The sequence below is a fragment of the Morone saxatilis genome, unplaced genomic scaffold (assembly GCF_004916995.1).
Source record: "Morone saxatilis isolate NCDOM2014 unplaced genomic scaffold, NCSU_SB_2.0 Contig20, whole genome shotgun sequence".
NCBI classification, from domain to species: Eukaryota; Metazoa; Chordata; class Actinopteri; family Moronidae; genus Morone; species Morone saxatilis.
The window spans coordinates 8,311,882-8,332,887 of NW_023339763.1; the positions used below are offsets into that span (position 1 = coordinate 8,311,882).

General features: G+C 40.2%; 2 protein-coding genes across 2 annotated transcripts in view; one reads left to right on the forward strand and one right to left on the reverse strand.

Annotated features, from left to right (window-relative positions):
- stk10 (serine/threonine kinase 10) overlaps positions 1–12,764 on the forward strand; it is a 41,838-nt gene extending 29,074 nt beyond the window's left edge. Inside the window, exons 8-20 of the mRNA XM_035666124.1 lie at positions 1,096–1,230; positions 3,529–3,876; positions 3,998–4,426; positions 7,322–7,446; positions 8,190–8,313; positions 8,511–8,690; positions 8,818–8,910; positions 9,022–9,151; positions 9,269–9,393; positions 9,557–9,745; positions 9,834–9,959; positions 10,064–10,177; positions 10,796–12,764. Of these exons, the coding sequence (XP_035522017.1) occupies positions 1,096–1,230; positions 3,529–3,876; positions 3,998–4,426; positions 7,322–7,446; positions 8,190–8,313; positions 8,511–8,690; positions 8,818–8,910; positions 9,022–9,151; positions 9,269–9,393; positions 9,557–9,745; positions 9,834–9,959; positions 10,064–10,177; positions 10,796–10,936 (2,259 nt within the window). The 3' untranslated portion in view covers positions 10,937–12,764. The remainder of the gene's footprint in view (positions 1–1,095; positions 1,231–3,528; positions 3,877–3,997; positions 4,427–7,321; positions 7,447–8,189; positions 8,314–8,510; positions 8,691–8,817; positions 8,911–9,021; positions 9,152–9,268; positions 9,394–9,556; positions 9,746–9,833; positions 9,960–10,063; positions 10,178–10,795) is intronic.
- A 709-nt stretch (positions 12,765–13,473) lies between these two features.
- The window catches only part of sh3pxd2b (SH3 and PX domains 2B), a gene marked incomplete in the record, with an annotated part of 35,394 nt that continues 27,861 nt past the window's right edge, over positions 13,474–21,006 (reverse strand). The window contains 5 exon segments of the mRNA XM_035666125.1: positions 13,474–16,825; positions 17,135–17,260; positions 17,355–17,401; positions 17,520–17,728; positions 17,931–18,048. Coding sequence (XP_035522018.1) covers positions 15,329–16,825; positions 17,135–17,260; positions 17,355–17,401; positions 17,520–17,728; positions 17,931–18,048 — 1,997 coding nt within the window.

The following is a 21,006-nucleotide window of genomic DNA, read 5'->3' on the forward strand; positions in this document are numbered from 1 at the left end:
ACACACACACACACAAACCCCAACTTATACACACTTCATGGTCCAGCACCACTTGTAGCCTTTTCCCTTTTGTCAGCTGTTCCAATTAAATTACACAGCAGTGCAACGCATCTGAATAATAGATGATTCGCCTTGTATCCCAGCTGCACTCAACTTTGAATTTAGCTTTCATTATCCTTCGACTGAACTTATCTTAACTTAACTTATATGCCTTGTTTGCACCCTGGCAAAAACACACACTTTCTCTTTAGTAGTTGTAGAAATAAACAAGGCTTGCTATTTTAAGGACATTGTTATATTGAACACTGTTACATCAGTGTGCCATTAAGGGGAGAGTTAGTATTGTAGAGCTGCTATTGTTGTAGCTGTTCAGGAACTGGCAGGTGGTAGATAGAGTTTCCCCTGTGGTGAAAGTCCTCTCTAGCGTCTTATGCATGTTGCCTCTCACAGCCAAATTTGTCAAGCTAATGTAATGACTGCAATTACTTTATTTTTCACCATAATCTTTGTTTTTATACAGTAGCCTGCCTTCATCTCTTGTTGTTTCTTTCAACAGTTATTGGTATGTAGAGTAGTTAAACATTTTAAATATATTTTGCCCTGTTAACTGATGGCTTTCACACCTCCTACTTGTTTTGTTTAACTCTAGACCTTTACAGATGATGTGAGCCTAGTGAAGGCCGGAAAACATACGGGTACCAACATGTATCAGATTTTTTCCCCACTATGTCATCATCGGTCCAGTACTTGCAGTATCTAGTCTCATGATCTAATGATACTCAGATCCATGGATAATGGGTTGTCTTTCCTTCCAGCAAATATTGTTTTGTGGTTATAAGGGTGTTTGTCCTGTGGTCACATAAATCCTTTTAGTCTGTCTCCGTCTTTGTGCAGGCAACGGCCAAATGCTTTGCATGGATATTTATAGTGGTATTTACAAGCTAATTTATGCTCAGAATATGATGCATAAAATGAAATACAAGGGGAAAAAAACAATAAGTTATTATAAAACTGACTTGCTAGTTAAGCACCTGTCACACTGCATTTTGACTGATAATTTGTTAACCATCCCTCATCTGTCCCATGTGTCCACAGCACCCTTTTGTGAGATCGGTGACGTCTAACCGCCCACTGCGGGAGCTGGTGGCCGAGGCCAAGGCTGAGGTCATGGAGGAAATAGAGGACAATAGAGAGGAAGGAGAGGAGGACGACGCCATGGAGCTCACTGTGGTACTAAGCTTTTTTTCTTTCTGTCCTTTCATTTTCTTTTGTCATTGTTTGTTTCCAAAAGGAGAGTGGTCAGTCCATGTCCTTCCAGTAGGTCTGGTGGCTTTAAGCTGTTGGGTTGTAAGAATACATGTGATTTGGACTTACAAGTTCAATAATGGCATGTAATAATGGCACAGTAAATCTTGTGACTGAAAAAAATATCAGTTAGAGTTAGAATACCACCTTTGTTTTGGTGTCACCACACAATGTAATTAATTCCAAACTCATGCACATAATCACGCAAAGGCATTCACTCACATGTACATGCACCCTTGTCCTGAAAAGCACTCACATTCTGCCCTAACTGTCCACTTCCCTTACCTTTGAAGTCTTTGCTTGTTGACCCCTTTGAACAGCATTTTTTCTGTAAACATGGCCTTCCTGCCAAAGGAATCAAGGGCCATTCTGCAGAAACATTATATAAATGCAGTTTACCGTCTGCCCTTGGCACAAACAAAGGCACAGAAACCTTAATCCTGGCATTCACCCACACATGGTTAAATATAGTTCCTGCCTTCAGCCTCACTCGTGTATAGTACAAACGCTGTCACCTCACAACCCCTGATGGAGTGAATTATTTAAGGTTGCACATTGTTCTGTGATCCTTAACTAAAGATAGATGGTTTACTGTACACCAGTGACCCACGGCAACAGAAAACCCTAGAAATACTCTACCTAGCAGGAAGCTGTGACCAGTCAAATGTGTTTATCATGTGTTGAACATGGATGTTTTTCTCTCTGTGGAGATGAATGTTTGCCCACTTATCTCTTCCTCCCCTAATGTCAACAGTTGCTGCGATGACTTCCGAATTTATTGAAGTGAATAACTTGGCTCCAGTGCAGTTTGAAACTTGGCTAAGAAGCCATTGCTTCTGTGTTTTGCACTTTCCAAACATCTTGTGAATCAGACGTATGTCGTATAAGCACCTGCCAAAGTACTAAAAAATTGGCTCAGGGATAGTTCCCGCTAGAGTAGCTTTTGACGGAGGGTGTGGTCTGACCCAAACATCCACATCTTGACAAGCGTGGTGGTGTGACCCCATCACAAGATGGTCTCTAGTGTTTAAATTAAAACAAAAGTGGACCAGGGGTGTAAAGTGGGAGGAACACTTGCCCCCTCCCTACTTCTGGCGCCCTTGCATGGACCACACCATTTTCCAAGTAGTTTACTATACCATTGCAGTTGTTTCCCCATCTATTCCAGCAAGGGGACTCATGTACACATACAGCAATATTTTGACACCGCCAGTTGCAAGGCCCTGAAAGCCAGCCAAGCAGTTGCCTGACCGTTTATCTCTTCCTATATATCATACACAGCCGGACAGAGTTGTTTGCTGAGACATTAGACATGCTGAACCTGACTGTAAAGATGTCCGATAATATTGTTTACCTTTAGTGGAAGACAACAGAGAGGTATTTCAGGAAGCAGAATTGCTTAGTTTGACAGATAGCTGTGCACATTATTTTGGCCTCTTCAGTGGTGTTTATTATTACAGACCCTGGAATTCCGATGTCTTCATACACACGTCTTCAACCTTCTGTAAATGGATGTTAAAAGTTTGTATTTTCCCTTTTGGTTTTGATACAGATATTTTTCATACTTTGGCCAATATGACCGTGAAACAGGTATTAAATTGAATTCTATGTGGTATTAAAAAAAGGCAATTTGGACTTGGTGAACCTTGCAGATACCCTGTTTTAGAGGGATAAAAAAAATAATTTTAAGAAATGCATTGTTGCACACAAACCATAGGGACAAATCTTTAGCCAAGTGCTCATCAAGAATCACACATAATTCTTATTTATAATGCCATTAAGAACTCTTTATGCCTGGTTGTCAGCCATGATTTACTCAGGCTGTTCATCCCTGTAATTACTAGTGTACTTATTACAGATTAGATAGCCATCTCAGTCTCAGAAGTAGTGGAGGAATCTAAGCAGGAATGACTGCATTCCTAAAGCTAAGGTTAAGGTTACTACACTGAAGGTGGGACGCCAGACGGACTGTAGCTTTAGCTAAAACCAAAGGTTGAAAACATTCAATTTTGAGTCTTAAGTTTGGAGGCTAAATGGCCAATTACCTGTTCAACTGCAGCACATTATGCAGAATGGAAACGTACTGGTCCTTTTTAAAGTGTAAATTGTAGTAGGATTTTTACATTTTGGTGAGCACCATTGACTTCAGGCCTGAAAACATCAAATGTTTTGTCAAACCATAAATAACAATACTTCTCTTCTCCCTCCTCCTTATTCCCTAAGTCTCCAGGCAAGGAGCCGTGTCAGACCAGTCAGACCAGTTTGGAAGGAGACCAGTCTCTGGACACCCCAAGCCCCACCACACCTTCCCCAACCACACCAACACCTTTACCCAGGAAGGGGCCCGAGCCAGAAACAGAGGAGCAGCCAGGCTCCATCGTGGTTGTCCCTGTCCCCCTACCACGGCAGAATCTCCCTCCAAAAGATCCAGAGGAGTTGGGCGTCAAACTGGCCAATGAAGAAGTCACTCATGAGTCAGAGAAGTCTGAAAGCGAGGGCTCAACCAAGACTTCTAGCTCGGATTCAGGCATTGAAGATGGGAAGAGTACCCCCACATCTGAGGAGGAGAAGGTGCTCTTTGTTTTAGATTTAGAAAATGAAATACTACTGTGTCTACTGATTGATAATCCTAAAGTATTGACTGTGGTCTCTTCAAAGATTTGTAAGTAATAATACTAAAATCCATTTTAAGGTTCCTGTGGAGACCCCGGAAACCGAACAGCCACCGTCTCTCCCCCAGCCAGAGGCATCTGAGGAACCTGTTGACATCATCATAGGCTCAACAGACCCAGAGGTGCCCAAGATCAAGGTGACAGAAGAGGAGAGCAACGTTGTGGCTAACGGAGGCTTAACAACACCCAGCTCAAGTCCCACTACCACTCCTACACCCACTCCTGCTCACTCTTCTGCTCCTACCCCGGTACCGACATCCCGTTCTGGGCCGAACGGCAACCTAACCAAAGGCACCCCAGAGCGGACATCGTCAGGAGCAGACGCTGAGACTGTCTCGCCTTATATCAATGGAGGGATTTTCAACAAACGGTACTCTTACTCAGGCAGCATGGCATCAGAGAGCATGGACATGTCGATCCACAAGGAGAACATCTCAATGTCCGCAAGGGTAAGTCAACATAAAACCGGAGTACCTACTAAGCATCCTGATCTGTCCTGCATGAATATTCTTATTTTAAAGTACCATAATGAAAAAATCTTTACATAATGGTTTGTTGATTCGGAATAGATTAATTAACCAGGGATATAAACATCATCAACAATCATTTCTGCTGAAACACACAAGGAGTAAAGGATAGACAGCTCCCTGCCTCTGTAGGAAAACCCCTCCTTGGAAAAACTATTTCTCTGCACCCACAGAGGAACTGAAACTGCATTGTGTTGTTTTGGGATGTGGGTGTTAACCATCTGCAACAGAGGATAGCCTGTCTTCCATTAGTTTGGCACTACACTTTGTTTTTGGGCAGGATACAGAACATGATACTAGTTGATGTTCTTAAACACAAGGTTATTTCATTTTAATTGTGGTGAATATGACTTTATTTTGTCAATCTGGGCTGAATTATTGACAAAAAAACTTTTCAGTTTATTAAAACACCTCAACCAAAAAGTAAAATGTCATCACACCTTAAAAACATCATGACAGTGCATTTTTGACATATTCTAATGGGTATATTGTCCTAAAAGAGGAGAATTCCAGTAATTTGTAGATGACTAAACAGTCACCAAATTTGTGCACAGGCTGACAAACCCAGTGTGGGAGGGAAGTTAGGAAGCTGAAGGGAGAGAAGAGAGAGACCATTTTATCATTAGACACCAAGCCTTTCTGAAGCAAAATATGCAACATTTTCAATTCATCAGGACCAACACTGCCCTTTGTGTGGGCACAGTTCAGTATTCACCAGTGTGAATGGAAGTTTCTATGCGGCTCATTGTCGGCTTCTGGAGGTTTATGGACTGACCATGATTGAAATCCTATTGACTGTGCGTGGAGTAGTGTCTGTTTGTGGTATGTTTTTCCAGAACAGATTATTCAGCAGGCGACTCAGCCAGCAGCCTGCACTAAGAGTGAATGGGCTTTCTTTGTTTTTGGACAGGAGGACACTAGCATTGGTGTGAGTGTGTGCATCTGCACAAGCGTGTTGCATCGCTGTTTGCATGTGCTCATAAATTCGTGCGTGTGTGTGTGTGTGTGTGTGTGTGTGTGTGTTTTTTGTGAATGAGGAGCGATAGGAAGTCAGCAGAGTCACGTAGAGCCTCAAACGCAAACAACGCACCCGAGCCACAGAATGACCCACATGTCCTCTGATTACAGTGCCAGTGTGCACTTAATGACACACTCAGACGCACGAGCACATAGATTTATTGCTATTGTAAATGTGCTTGTTGTGTAGAAAGGGAAGCATCAGTACAGTGTAGATGTAGCATCCACTAACTGTCATTGATGGCAGTAGCCTCGCACAGACTCGTATGTTGTCTATTTGCTCAGCTGTAAAGGGGCCATGAGGAAGCTATGTCAGAGTAGACAAAAGTTTGCACAAACTAAAATGAATTGCCACTCTTTGGTTCAGTTTCCACCTCTCCAAATGTAAAAACTATTTATAAACCAGGTAATGACGACATCCAGGGTTTGACTTACCCAGTGTTTGCAGAGTAAACCCTGCCATATCAGTCTTGTAAATATTGTGTGTTGAGGGTGATTTAGATAGGAGACACTGGAAATGTAACCATTAAACAACATGTGCTCTGTTAACCATGACAATTTTGTCTGTTCATTTATAAGGTTGGGTCATGCTCTGACTCACATTTAAAAAATGTAATGTATGATGCCCCTAGACATTGTTGGATTGGCCTGTGATGGCTGGCTCATATCTGCTAAATTAGAGTTCATTCAACTTTGAAAGAAAAAGGTCATGGGCCTGTTCTTGGTAGACTGCTCGTGTTTGGTTAAAAACTTGAATCTCTAAAAAGTGACTGTTCCAATAACTAAGGACATTTTTTAACTGTTTTCTAAAGCAGCAGATTGTGCTATTCTTACCTAAAGTGGAAACCAACCACATTTTCAACCAGCATTGTTGTAAAGAGTTTAAAAAAAACAAGTCACATTGTGTCATATTTACTGGATGAGGTCGGATTGTTGTTAGACAGTTACTTCCTGTATGGCGCTCCCCATTACAGTGACAGATGGAGCCTCTTGCTTCTTGTTATAGTAGAACCAGATTGACAGGAATATTAATGCCTTTGTCAACACACATTAACACACAGCTGCCTCTTCTTCCGTCAGATAAAATTACTGCATTGGGAATCACAAACATATTTAAAGAGGAACTCCATTAATTGTACACATCATAGTTGGTTTACAGGTCTTGAGAAGCACTACTGCATATGTGAAATTTTTTTGTGTGAAGCCCTTTGTGGCTATAGAGGGAGCTGCATAGAATTTGATAAATTGCCTCAAGTGATGTCACGTGAGTCAGCGCTGGTTGGGGCAAGTTTGAAAATGGAAGAATAGAAGAAGTGAGCTTGCATGACCTCTGTGGCCTGCTCCTCAATCTCATATCTGCTTGAGGCTAGCAGCTCGAGGCTACATTAGCAACTACTAGCATAACACCGAATCTCTGACCTAGTTGTCAGCGTTCGAGTGGAATTGTGAGTTATGTAGGCACCAGGCTTCGACAAGGAAGTAAAATTTATTAAATGGTCCTACTGTTTTGTTTTTTTAACTGTCGTGAAAAATGTTTGTAACGTTGTGAAGTTATAGCGGTGCAGTGCTAAATCGCTCTTATGAGCTACTTTACAACTTTGTGACAGTGACCTATGTCATGTCTTCCACCCCCATACTCTTTGCCCCCCCAACATTTTAATTTACATCTAAACTACTAGAATAACCTTCTGGCAGACCTTCACTGTACTCTCAAATACATAAAATGATGCATGCGGTATTCACTTGTACTAAAGCTCATTCCTTTTTTGTGACCTTTGTTGCCCTCTGTATGCCACTCAGGCCTTCTCGAGTAAGACTCTGAAGCGAACCAGGAAGTTTGTTATTGATGGCGTAGAGGTGAGTGTGACCACCTCCAAGATCATCAGGGATGACGAGAAGAAAGATGAGGAGATGAGATTCCTGAGGTATGTGGGTGACTGTCTACACAACACACATTCAGTACACACACTTAAATATATATTCACCACCTAGATAAGCAGAGTGAGACAAATGTGATGTCTCTATCTCTTGGTTTGTTTTCCTTTTTTTTTTTTTCATGGAAAAATAATCTGTTTTCATTTTCTGTGAATGAGGTCCATGAGCTCATTCCTCAGGTCAGAGTCTGTACAGTGATAAGTAGCCTTTTGGATGTTGCTTTTAATACACATACTATTTAAGGCATCCTGCTCTTTTAGGCTTTAGCCCCTTGAGATTTTCACAAATATCTGAACTGTTGTGGAAAAAGACTCATTTAGGTAATGTTTTTGTTACATACAGTCTGTGGTTTGAAAAAAAAATATGTCTTACTTTTAGATCAGGGTGAAGAAGAGTTGTATTTGGTGTAGGGACTCTAGATAGTAAAAAGATCTTCAGATAGATTCATACAGTTTTATATGTGTTATCCAATTATATAAATCACTTGATGTTTTTTAAACGAACAGTTTGTAAAATTACAACTCTGAACAGTTACTCTGTACTGTTATTGAAGCCACAAGTTCCTGCTGCATTACTTCTGCCATCTAGTGTTAGCAATATGGCATTGCATGTGTGATCACAGTACTACCAGACTAGGAATTGTATTCCATGCAAATCCCACCCTGTGCCCCCCTTAAATGACAGTATACGTTGTATACATGTTCAGAATAATTCTGTGTGTTTGTGTGTTCAGACGTCAGGAGCTGCGTGAGCTCCGTTTGATGCAGAAGGAGGAGCACCGCGCTCAGGCTGTTCTAAACAGCAAACTGGAAACGCAGAAAGAACAAATGCAGAGACGTTTTGATCAGGAGATGAATGTGAGTCTCACACACACACACACACACACACACACACACACACACACACAATCACAATCAATTGCCACTTTATTAGGTACACCTAGCAACATATCATGTAATCCAACAGCTATAATAAAAAATCCTACACCTGTAAAAAATAAGTCTTCAGCTTTCACCAGCTTATAATATTTTGGCTTTCTATTTGTGTGTCCCAGGCTAAGAAGAAGCACTATGATGTGGAGCTGGAGAACCTAGAGAAGCACCAGAAGCAGACTATTGAGAAGATGGAGGCGGACCACAATGTTAAACTCAAGGATGAGACCAAACGCATCAAATCCGAGCAGGAACGCGACTACCACAAGTTTCAGGATCAGTTAAAACAAAAGAAAAAGGAGGTATGTTAAAGATAATGTGTGTGTATGGGAAAAAAACTCACCATTTCAATTTCTTGCTATCATTTGTCCACTTAAATCCTAACAGGAATCTTGTTAGCTGAAATGTGCCTTCTTTTAATATATTTAGACAAAACAGTCTCTTGATAAGCTGCCCAGAAGTCAGCGTAAAGAATCCTTGAAGCAGAAGATGAATTCCTTCCAGGAAATGAAGATAAGCGAGGTAATTTCATTGATCAACAGTCCTTTGGGCTCATGGTATTTTCATACACACTTAACTTTAAACCAGCTATTCCTTCCCTTCATTCATGGTTTTCTCTTTACTGTGTTTTAGGAAAGTAAATTCCTCACAGCTCAGAAGAACTACCTGGACACCACGCTGATGAGAATCATCTCCAACAACAAGAGAGAGATTGCAGAGACTGAGAGGGAATGCCTTAACAAGAAACACCACCTAATCAGAGGTGCATAGGCTTAATTCAAATCGGTCTTCTAAGTCTTATTAGTCTTAGCCCACCCTCTGGTGTGGGAAGGTACATTTGTATTACATTCAGCAACTCTTGTCATTTTGCTTCCATTAGAGCGCGAGGCTACGATATGGGACATGGAGGAGAAGAACCTTTACGAGAGACACCAGTTATTGAAGCAGCAGCTGAAAGACCAGTATTTCCTCCAGAGGCACCAGCTTCTCAAAAAACATGAGAAGGTAAATCATTGGATTACAACTCCAATGCCACAATATGTTTGCACCCACCATTTTACACCAAAATCAAGTCCTGAGACAGTAACTAACATTCCTAAGTACATATTTTCCCTGCGTACTCATCAAATGAATGTGCCAATGTATCTGTTTCTTTGTGTCACTGCAGGAGCAGGAACAGATGCAGTGCTACAACCAGCGAATGATTGAGATTTTGAAAGCCCGGCAGCAGCAGGAAAAGAACCGGCTGCCTAAGATCCAGCGTGGTGAGGCCAAGACCCGCATGGCCATGTTCAAGAAGAGCCTCCGCATCAACTCAACAGGAAGCTCATCTGAAGACAGAGAGAAGATCAAACAGGTGGGTTGGTAGCACATGGTTTTTTCCTTCCATATCTAAGCATCAAGTTAATTATTTAGTAACTCGCTCCCTTTTGGTTTCTTTTTAGTTTTCTCAGCAGGAGGATAAACGACAGAAGGCAGAGAGGCTGCATCAGCAGCAGAAACATGAGAACCAGATGAGAGAGATGATTGGTCAGTGTGAAAGCAATATCAGAGATCTGCAGCAGCTACAGGTGAGTGAGGGGAAACACTCTCATCTTTTACACACACATTTTATACACAATGAGCACAATAAATGGCCTGCAGATGTTAACAAGAGGATGTTTTGTGCTTTCAGAATGAAAAATGTCACCTGTTGGTTGAGAATGAGACTCAGAGGCTCAAGCAGTTGGATGAACAACACAACCAGCTGATGAAGGAATGGAGGGATCAGCTGAAACCCAGGAAGAAGGTATGTTTCCCATCACAATGTTATTACAATGTGTGAAGCAAGTAAACTAACTAATATATTGATGTATATAAGAGACCTATCTAAAAGAGTAGTTCAGTTTTAGGGAAATATGCTATCTTGCTATCTTGATAGATTTGATTTGATTGAGACTTAGATGAGAAGATTGGTGCCACACTCTTACCTGTGCAACACCTCTAAAACTCACTTTTGAAGACTTGTGTGCATCTTATCTGTGTAATCTGTAAACACAAAAATGTAAAAAGTTGTGGTTTTACATGTTTTTTTCTTTGCAAAAAGCATGGGGACAGTGAGCTAAGCTAACCTTCTTTGGTTACAGTTTCATACAGTACCTAAAGCACAGATATAATATTGAGTGGTATCAATTATTTCATCATTTTCAACATACAGTGTAGTCTACATATTCAGCTTGTCCTATATTCAATAAAGACTGCAGAACACACTAAGGAAGACAATATAATAGTTTTTTCTATTATCTTGGTATAGAAACATTCCACAACATTATAAAAGTGTGAATACAGTTTAAATCCCTCTAAGTAAGCTGGGTCAGGTAATCTTATAGATATTTTGTTTTCCACCCTTCTCCTCCAACCCTCCTAGACCCTCGAAGACGAGCTTAATATGAAGAAAAGGGAGCAGGAGGCTTTCTTCAGGATGAGCGAGAGTTCTGACTGCCCAAACCCAAGTTCTCCCAACAAACTCTCTAAGTTTGTGCCTTACCAAGACTCTTCCACCACATAAGAACAGCTGCTGTGACGTTTCACTATATCTCTTGGCCACTGTTAGAACCGACACATGACCATATACACACTTACCCATACGCCCGCAGGCTTTACAATTGCCTGCTGTTTTAGTTGGCTTTGCCTGTAATGGCAGCACGCCTATCCCTCCATCAGGTTTCTTTATTGTTTTAGTGAATATTTATGTTTTAACTCATGTTCTAAGTTTTTTTTTTTTTTTTGTTTTTTTTTTGTGTTGTAGCATTTATTGGATTTATAACTTATCATGTGCTATCACATGACTCAATTACATAGTCACTGCTCCCATACAGTGTTTTTAGTTTCCTTTTTCTGTTCAAGTCTGCTTCTTATTCTTCCAGTGAAACATTAGGGTGATATGGTACAGTGGCCATGAGTTTGGGGGAGCTGAAGATACCAAACTGTCTGTCTAATTTAGTTAATATTGAGGAAAAAACACTGTTTTGGATGGGAAGATGTAGTTTGCGGTCTCTCAGCACCCAGCGAGAGAATTTATTTTTGCATGAGGTGGAACAATGTTTTGTTTCTATGAAAGCTGGTGAGCCAGTAACTGAGCACTTTTTGTTTAGCCCAAATTATCAGTGCCGTCTTCCAAATAGCATGACCAAAAACACAATTTAATAATTTACTTTTTTTAAATTTACCCCATTTCTGTATAGCTTTGCTCATAAGTCAGATGCATGTCACATAGCAGCTAAAGTCTGCCTTTATTTATTTTTACTGATAAAGAACAACCGTATCAAGATTCATCACTGTAAATGTTAATTTAAATATTTTCTCTTTTTTTTTTAACCAACACCCATGGTATGAAGGATGCGCTTATCATTTTATATCATGTTTGAAATGGGGGATTAGGCTAAATCCAGATCAGAATTTAATAGTTTCTTTTAGTAATTATTTAGGAATGAGATTTTAACAGACAAGGGAAGACTAATTGTTATTCACAAAGTATTGTTATTGTGACATTTGTGCTTTTCTGTTGTATTTTTACTGTAAAATCAGTCACACTGGATGGGAACTGACAAAGCCAAAGCAAAATACTGTTGTTGTTGTTTAGTAGATGTTAGATAGGAGACTTAAATTTGAATTTAAAAAATGTATTAAATGTATAATTGTCATACCATGTGCAGTAAATGCACTGCCTGCTAACCAAAGTGCAATATTATGTGTATATCTTTGCTAAGCTTAAAGAGGTTTATTTTTTCTTAAACTTTGCCTTCCTTTGCACTGAGAGGGGGAATAATATGAAGAGTTTAACTCCACCAATAGATGTATCAACCTTTTGAAAGAAACAGCATTGCTAGAAAATGATTTAACCTTCATAATTTTTAGTACTTGGGAAGCAATAATTTAGGGTTTAATTTTTCAAATAAGGATCTGATTTTGGAACATAACTCTTCATATAATTTTTTAAGAGAGTGCAACATATAAGTCTGCTGTAAGATGCCTTTTTTAGATGTTTAATCCTAAACTGAAACTTTAAGCTTGCAGCAGAGGAACTTGTTGCCTTATTGAGTGAGACATTTTTTTTTTTTTTATAGCAGTTTGGCCTACAGATTTACGTTGAGCCAGGTCAGCAATCAGGTACAGCTTAAGATCTCTTTCCATCTCGCACTCTCTCAAAAGTATTTATATTTGTTGTAAAAATTATCTTTCCTGTCATGTTTAATGGCTCCAGCTATGCCTTCCTCTCTGCCTCAGTTTACATGATATAGTTTATATGGAGGGGTTGTGAGTGTGAATGTAACTGTATCAGAAGGAACCACTGTTGTAAATAAATCTTAATAAAGGCAGATTTTCTAATTACTGGATTGTGTTGTAGGCTCTTTCTAATAGTAGTAATAGTAATACATCAGGATTTTTAGTCACGTTTTTCATGATCTGGACACCACAAGATTTTTAGAAAAGAGAGGCGGGCAAAGTTCCCTTCTATTCTCGATTTGAACGTGAGAGAAGGGATATTTAATAGAAGGCTAGAAGAGGATCATCTGTACGTTACAGTAGGTTTCATCCACGTACCTGCACTGAACTTTTGTAATTCATTACGATATCTAATCACATGCTTGTTCTCATTCACTGTAGCAGAAGTCACCAGCTCCCTCAACACTTGCAAGGGTTAAAACGACAGCGTGAGAGGTTGGTCACCACAATATGCAACTCGACCCATGTTTGTTTTTGGGTTTTTTGGGTCACTTGGAGGCAGCACAATAAGCTGTAAACACACTGACATTGTCACCAAAAAGTTTATAACCAAGGAATAACCACTCTTGCATGTAGTCATTTAATCCATTATTAAAAGTGCCCTGTGAAGTTTTCTTGTAGAAAAGTTAGGTTTACCTTCATTGTGTGAATCCTTAGTCTAACAAACACATTGAATGTTTCCGTATGAAACATCTGTACATTTTAAAAAATATTTTACACTGCATATTTACTGGCTGGTGTTTTCCCCCATCAAATGTCCATCAGTGGAAATGAGTGAAACCAATGGGATTTTAATATGACAAACAGTGACAGCTGAACTGAAAAATCAAAAAATTTTATTGACTTAAGTAAAAGAAGACACAATGTAATGAAAAATACATGTCAAAAAAAGTAAATACGATTACAATACTGAAATGATGACACCATCAACCCACTTGCCTTGCGCTGTACTGTACCTTCCTGCCTTCTGTCCACATAACGTATACCTGGACAATAAAATTGTTTGCATTTAAAACATGATTTTTTTTTTCCTAGTTGGTAATTTACTGTCCTTTATTTATAAAACATGGGTGGAAGGTGGAATTACATTCTAGCAACTAGAAGCAGAACAGAATCTGTTGCAGCTTGAAGCCTTGTCTGTGAAGAACCATGAACATACAATTTTATTTTCCAACTTGGCTTATTTATTTAGTAAACCTAACACTTTTCTGCTTTTTGTGAAATTAGCAGCCACTTGTTTCACATACTTTTATTAAGTGACTTATTTTTCACCTATCTATCGACAGAAAAACAAAAAAAACAACTCTGTATTTCCTCTAATTGGCAAATCCCATAAATCAACCAAGCCAGTTCCTTCTCGTCTCTTTCTTCTTTAAATCTCTTCACCAGTACAGAGTTAAAGACCTAACAGATGGACCATCAAAGAAAAGTGACAACAGCTAAGATATGTCTCTCATTTCTGTACAATAAAAAATAATTTGCTATACTGACCATGCTTGAGACCAGTCAAGCATTAATGTAAAACATTTTTATACAATGGTCATATTTTGCTGTTATTTGAGCACCAAACTTCGGTTAAGAACAGACTGTACACTTACAATACTGTAAATCATTGCACAAATCACTGCAGAGCTCCAATTTCGTATTTCTTAGGTCAGACATCTGGTACAGATATGCAGACAAGCTCTGCAAGTCACATTTCACAATTCCTATTTGGGTGTGAGATAACATGATTAAGCTGAAATACTTTGACAAAGTTTCTTTTTAAGTTTCAGTTTGGATGTTAGCCTCATCTTGACAATCTTGGATATTTGTTACAGTGAGTATAAAAAAAACATAGCTAATAAAAAATGACTAATAAAACTAAGAAATAAAATGCTCTGTGGCATTCTTCCCCTTCCTTCAGCGTGTGCAAACCTCAAACCTACCTCATCTGAAATGACTGAAAAAAGTGCACATCTGTTACAAGTCACTGCAACATTAATTATGCAGTCAACAAAGAAAGCATTACAATAGCACAAAAACAAATATGCATGTTTCTAGTATAACAAACAGCACTTCTACTTGGCAAAGACATCTCTTTTAGTAATTGCTAATAGCACTTAAAAGCCTAGATATAGTCATAGAACTCCCCCAGTGAGTTCATGTGCAGTCTTTGTCTAAGGGATTTAGGATTTTTTTTTTTTTGTCTACGGCTGGGGAAAGACTGGCTGGACTTGACCATCTAGTGTATTCTCTTGTGATGTAGATGTTTGATTTTTAGTCAGAAGGCTTTTTACGATTCCCACAAGGACTATGTCTACAGTTGCATACAGTATATTAAGCACTGAAGCACTTTGCATATAATATAGAGGCACCATATCATAGAAGGCATGGGTGGAGATACATTTACTGCTGTTACTAGCATTTAACCTTTTTTTTTACCTAAGAGTTCATGTAATAATAGATAAAAACAACAAAAGTAAACATCACAAGACCCAACAAGGTCATGTGTTATTGCTGGTTCAGTTTAGGTAGAATATTCTTATCAAAATGAAAAGTAACAAAAATTCAATAAAAAAAAGGTACCTATAAATAAAAAAAATGCTAATAAGCTACAAAGTAGTGATATTTAGTTAATTTAAATCCTTAGTTTATTTATTCATATGGCAATGGTTTTGGGAGCACATTCACACTAAGGTTTCTTGCTCAGGTAATTCGAGGGGATCCAGCCCTCGACTTCTTCTCTTACATTTTTACAGAACCACCAGCCGCTGCCGTTTTTTTCCAGCACCTCAAACACTGTACCCACCTTGAAGCCGGATGTGTTTTCATCCCCTTCAAAGTCTGCCACTGCTAGATACAGCTCATCCTTACTGGGCTCCTTGAGTAAAGGTGGAAGCTTGTCCTTGGGCGGGCCGGGCTTCTCACTCTTCACCAGGGGCTTGGGAGGAATCGGGACTTTATTAACTTTGGGATCTTCTTTCTCTTTGTTTGGAGGTGCCAGAACAAACCCTTTGGGTTTAGGGGGAGGGGGTCTGCTGAGTGGTGCCGCCTTGGGCATGTCCTGGGCAGGTGGAGGTTTGAGCTCAGTCGGGCTGGATGGACTCTCCTTCTTTGGAGGAGGAGGTCTCCTTGGAGCCAAGCCGGGGGGTCTCTGGGGAGGTTCCTTGTGGGGAGGCACTGCTGGTTTTCCAGGGGGTGATGAACTCTCCTGGCTATGACCATTGATGTGTTTTGGGGGGAGTTTTGGCTCGTCACAGTGCTTACCATTATTGAGAGTAGGGATATGGATGGGGGGAGAGCTAGGGGGTGGACTGGGTTGAGAACTATTTACTGATGCTGAGGTTTCAGACGCAGAGCCGAGATCTGCAGGTTTTGGCGGCCTCAGCTTGCTTCTCAAGTTGGTGATGTCAAGTTTGTTTTCTGCCGGAGGATCTGGCTTGGCAGCTGGAACAGGTTTAGGTCGGATCACTGGCTTTGGCTTCATGAACACGGCTGGGCCAGCTGCTTCTGGTTTCTCCTCCTGCGCTTCTGATTTGGGTTTTGGTGGCTGTTTAGGTACGGGTTTCAGGTTAAACTTTTTCACCTCTTTGGCTGATATCTTGTGGCCACATTCAAGACCCATCTCATTCCGAAGGTGAAGAGGTTTATTCTTATCTTCTTTCTTGGTCTCTGGTGGTTTGTCTTGTTTGAAGGGGGCTGCTTTGGGTGTAACCAGCGGCACGATGACCCCAGGAGCTGGGGGTTTTGGGGGCAGAGGTTTGGAATGATCAGATCTCGGTTTTTCTGCTATCTCCAATTCAAAGCTCTTATTAATGGACTCCCTTCGAGGCGGCAGAGCTGGTTTTTCCTCGACTGGAGGGGCAGCTGGAGCTGGAGGTAAAAGCCCAGGGGCCCCCTTGCTGGCACCGGACTTCCAATCTCTGAGCTTAGGCCGGGCAAAGGACTCGGGGACTGTGGTTGGCTCATCTGGTAAAGGCTTGGACCAGCTGTCATCTGTGCCTGAAACATTTGAAGAACCACTATCTTCCAGTCTCAGCTTCTCCATCTCATTGGGCAGAGGGGCAAGGAAATTAGGTCTCAGGGCATTACTGGTCTTTTTGTACTTGTCAATAAAGGTGGCGGGGGCCCAGCCTTCTTTGTCATCTATCTGGATGTACCACCAACCACTTGCATTCTTCTCAATCACCTGTTAGGTAAACAAATTTACAAATCTGTATTCAAACAATATTCACTATATTGTTTATTTTAAATGCCAGTGTGTAGGATTTAGTAGGATTTAGCAGGGTTTGGTTTGCCCATTCTGGGCTACTGTAGCAACAGCAAAGGAACCGTGGAAGAGGACCCGCCGCACCCTCAGTAAATAAAAAAGTCTCTTTAAGGTAACAAAAACACATCTGTTCTTATTTTCAGGTGATTGCACACTAATGAAAACAACTAGGATTATTACATTCCATTTATGCCTACAGATCCTTCTAAATGTTAGTGCCTGACCCACCTCAACTTTGACTCCGGCTTGGAAGCTAATACCATCAGGGATGGTGGTCTGGAAGTCTGCTATGGTGTAGAACTCTTCCTCAACCTGAGGAGGAATGGGCGGCTTGGGAAGGTTTGTACCACGTGGCTGTGGAATAAGAGACACATAAGGGTTGAGTCAGTCAATTAAGAGCCATCTTCCAATACAATAGAGTCCCCACTGTTTGTATGGGATCGCTTACAATGGTAAGATCTCTGCGTGGGGGAGGTCTGTGTCTTGATCCCACTTCTGTGAATGAAAAAGACACAAAGTAATCAATTTTGTTAAAAGACAGCTTTGAAATGTGTGAAAGTGTTGCAGCAGCAAAACAGATAAGCAGTTTACTGGATTTTAATTCACTTCCTACTTTTGTTCTCGGAAAAGAATGAGAGTCGGTTTTCTTTATGGCTGTTGTCTCGGTTGTCTCTGGTTGCATTGTTTTGCTGGTTCTGTTTAGAAACCCCATCTAGGTCATTGGTACTGGCGTGAGCAGCGCCACCTGCTGACTGCTTCTGGCTCTGGATGTCAGACTTCTTCAGGTAGGAGGCTGGGGCCCAGCCCTCACGGCCCTGATACCTGAGTGGAGGAAAGATGTACAATCAGTGGCTTCAGGGGAGAACACAGTTGGACTGGGTAGGCAGTCTGTATGATGAGATCAGACAATTTTCTTTTACATTATTATTATCTAAGTTGTTACTTAATTTATATGTTTAAATTAATTATTTCTCTCTTTAGTAAATACAGTTTTTTTTTATATTGATGTCATTGATTGTATTACCTGATCTTCCACCAACCCTCCAAGTTCTTCTGAATCACCTCAACAATCATGCCCCTCTCCAGGTCAATCTCATCTTCGTCCCTGGCCGAGTACGGGTAAATCACAGTATATTTCTCTTCTGTTGTCAGAAAAAGACAATATTGGTAAATCTAAAAACAGTGTCTTTTTAAAAAGAAATTCTATGTACATGTTTACAAATAGGGAAGCACAAAGAAATGCTGATGTAGCATGATAGCTCGGGAGACTAAGCGCACACATGGATTACAATGGCTTGTTTCAAAGTTAAAGCTGCAATCTGGAACCTTCCTAAAAATCAAACTACAACAAAGATGTCAGAGTGTGTATTGCTGTATTCATGAAATTGTTTAAGCTTTTTGTCGTTGGTATGCAGTGAAAATGTCTGCAATCTTTTAATGGAAGGTTCATCATGACACTCTGCCTATGTCATTTAGGATGCGGTCCTGTAATTGGTACAGAAGTGCATTGTTTTGACTTCAACTACCTGATTAAATGAGGCAAGGCTTGAGCAGCATCTTGTGGAGTGAAAAGATGTAAGATACACACATGTGCAACACATAAAACACACATTCATCCTCCACAAATATTGACCACAAACAGGAAAAACTTACTGGACATGTAGCCATTTGTACTATTCTCATTATTATTTCTAGTATTTATTATATTCCATGTAATTCTACAGATCTATCAAGTGTTTAATGCTGGTTAATTGAAATGACAGACATCTTCCTTATACCACTTTCTTATGTATTTATATCAGATAAAATGACAAACCACTTTTCATGCAAGGATTTAATTTACATGCTCGGATCTCTCATGCAAACAAACATTTCATGCATACACACAAACAAACATGCACACAGTTGTGTATGCATGTGTGCACACACACATTCAGAATATGGGGAGAAGAAAGGCGTGCGCTCCACCTTGCCCAAAGCCTGTGCTGAATAGATCCCCTAAAGTTCTGCGACGACCCATGTGCCTTGGCAATGACCAGAATCTCCGAGGCACTGACATCCCAGCACAGTAAGTGGGGCAAAATAGGAAGTGAACATTACATAAGCCATGTGGAGGATGTTTTCATCCTAAATGAGAGCACTGTCAATATTGGTGGGCCTAGTAGAAATCATAAGGCATGTTTCTACTGCATGGTACTGCGCGGCTTGACTCGCTGTTTTTTTGGTTTACCATTAAGCATAGTAGTAGCTGGTACTTTTTGTGGTATCACCTCAGTAGAGGTTCTAAGCGAGCTGAGCAGATATTAAAAGGTGATGTCTGGCAGTAAATGTACAGTGTAAGTTACCCCTTGTCCACACACCATGTGCGAACAATGTGTGACGGGTGCCTCGCTGAACTGCTGCGGCTTGCACGCCTGTATGGTCCACACAGAGAGCCTTTCTGCTGCGGCTTTGTTCCTGCCAGTCCTATCTTTCTACACTAACTATGCCTTTGATAAAAACAATACAATAAAAGTCTTGATAACAATGAATGGGTTCTGTGCACAGAAATGCTAGAGAGCTTTTTTTAAATCTGAAACTGACACAGGAGGTGTTGAGTTAAAGAAATATAGTTTATTTTCACATCTGTGTCATATCCTACAGATATAGTGAAAGGTGTATTGTATGTCTATATGACTATAAACAGATAATTTTCACTGTGTTATTTAGCTGGGAACCGTCTGCAGAAAAAATAGGAACTATTTTTGACTCTCTAATAAAGCGTTGCTTAGCCGCACATCTAATGCGGGCAGTGTTAACACGGGCGCCAAAATAAAAAGCAAGTACTGCGTGTTCCACGACGGACACACTGTTCACACGTGCTGTGTGGACCAGACTTTACATTTGTCAATGAACATGAAAGGCTGCAAGTTCTTGAAAACAAAGTAGAGATACCAAAAGTGTGTCAAGTCGAGCTGTACCATGCAGTGGAAAAACTATAACAGTTCTCCTCCTGGCAGGTCTGGTGACATTTTACCCATGGACCGACAAATCATTCCTCTAAGTTTGTGCACATTTTAATCATTTTAAATCATAGTATTACAGGTTCCATTCATATGTGTTCTCCTCCTCAAACCCCAAGCGTTGTCCTTATCAGTACGTTGGGAATACTATTGTACAATGCTACTGCCACCAAAGGCAGTTTAATGTATACGTTGTTCTTTTAATAGTAAGTTGTAGACCATACAGTTTATGGTTAATTAGGGGGTGATGTAGGCCCTGAGCATGGTCTTGGGACTATTTAATTAAATCTTGTCATTACTGATGCCGACTAGCATAGAGACAACTTGACCATATCATGTACTTGCTCAATTGCTCATTTGTTTCCTTCTATTTTTGTATTATAGATCTATACATCTGCAGTAACGTCAGTGAACGTGGATGTTAGTTGTGAGTGAGTCTCTAATTCTAGGGCTGAGGGGTGACCTGCCCAACAAAGACAGGGCAGCCAGCTAAATGTCCACTTTTAAACCACATACTTTTTAGGCTTGCCAAGACTTGACATATGGTCTATAATTTGAATATTGGCTGTATCCTTCTTTGCTTACCAGGGTTGCTACCATGTGCTGAACTGTATCATTACAGTATATTATGGTATCATCTACTGTACACTGTGCTTTTTTATATAATATCATTCCAAAGCTATACCACAGATAGCATTTATTTACCTATTTGTTCGTGTTTTTGTTCAAGTTTAACCTTTTAGTGCATCACTTGCATATATTGTATTTCTACATAATTAGATTGTGGTTTGCCCAAGAGTGTTGGCAACAAGACACAGCAAGTGTGTGGGCAACAGGTGAGGTTGTGTATTATATTCTGCCGGTGTGTGTTGCCCTTAACAGCAATCCAATTATGTTGAAATACATAATTGTGAGGTGTCATATTTGCTGTTGAGATCTGTACATCACCATGACAATTTCTATTTCTATTTAAATGTAAGTGCTAATGTACTCAAATGGTGCATGCCAAATGACGTAACTTAGTACTATGTGTGGTGTGTTGCACTTGAAGGAAAAAGACAACAGCACAAACACTTTTTGTCAAAAAGAGTACAGTAT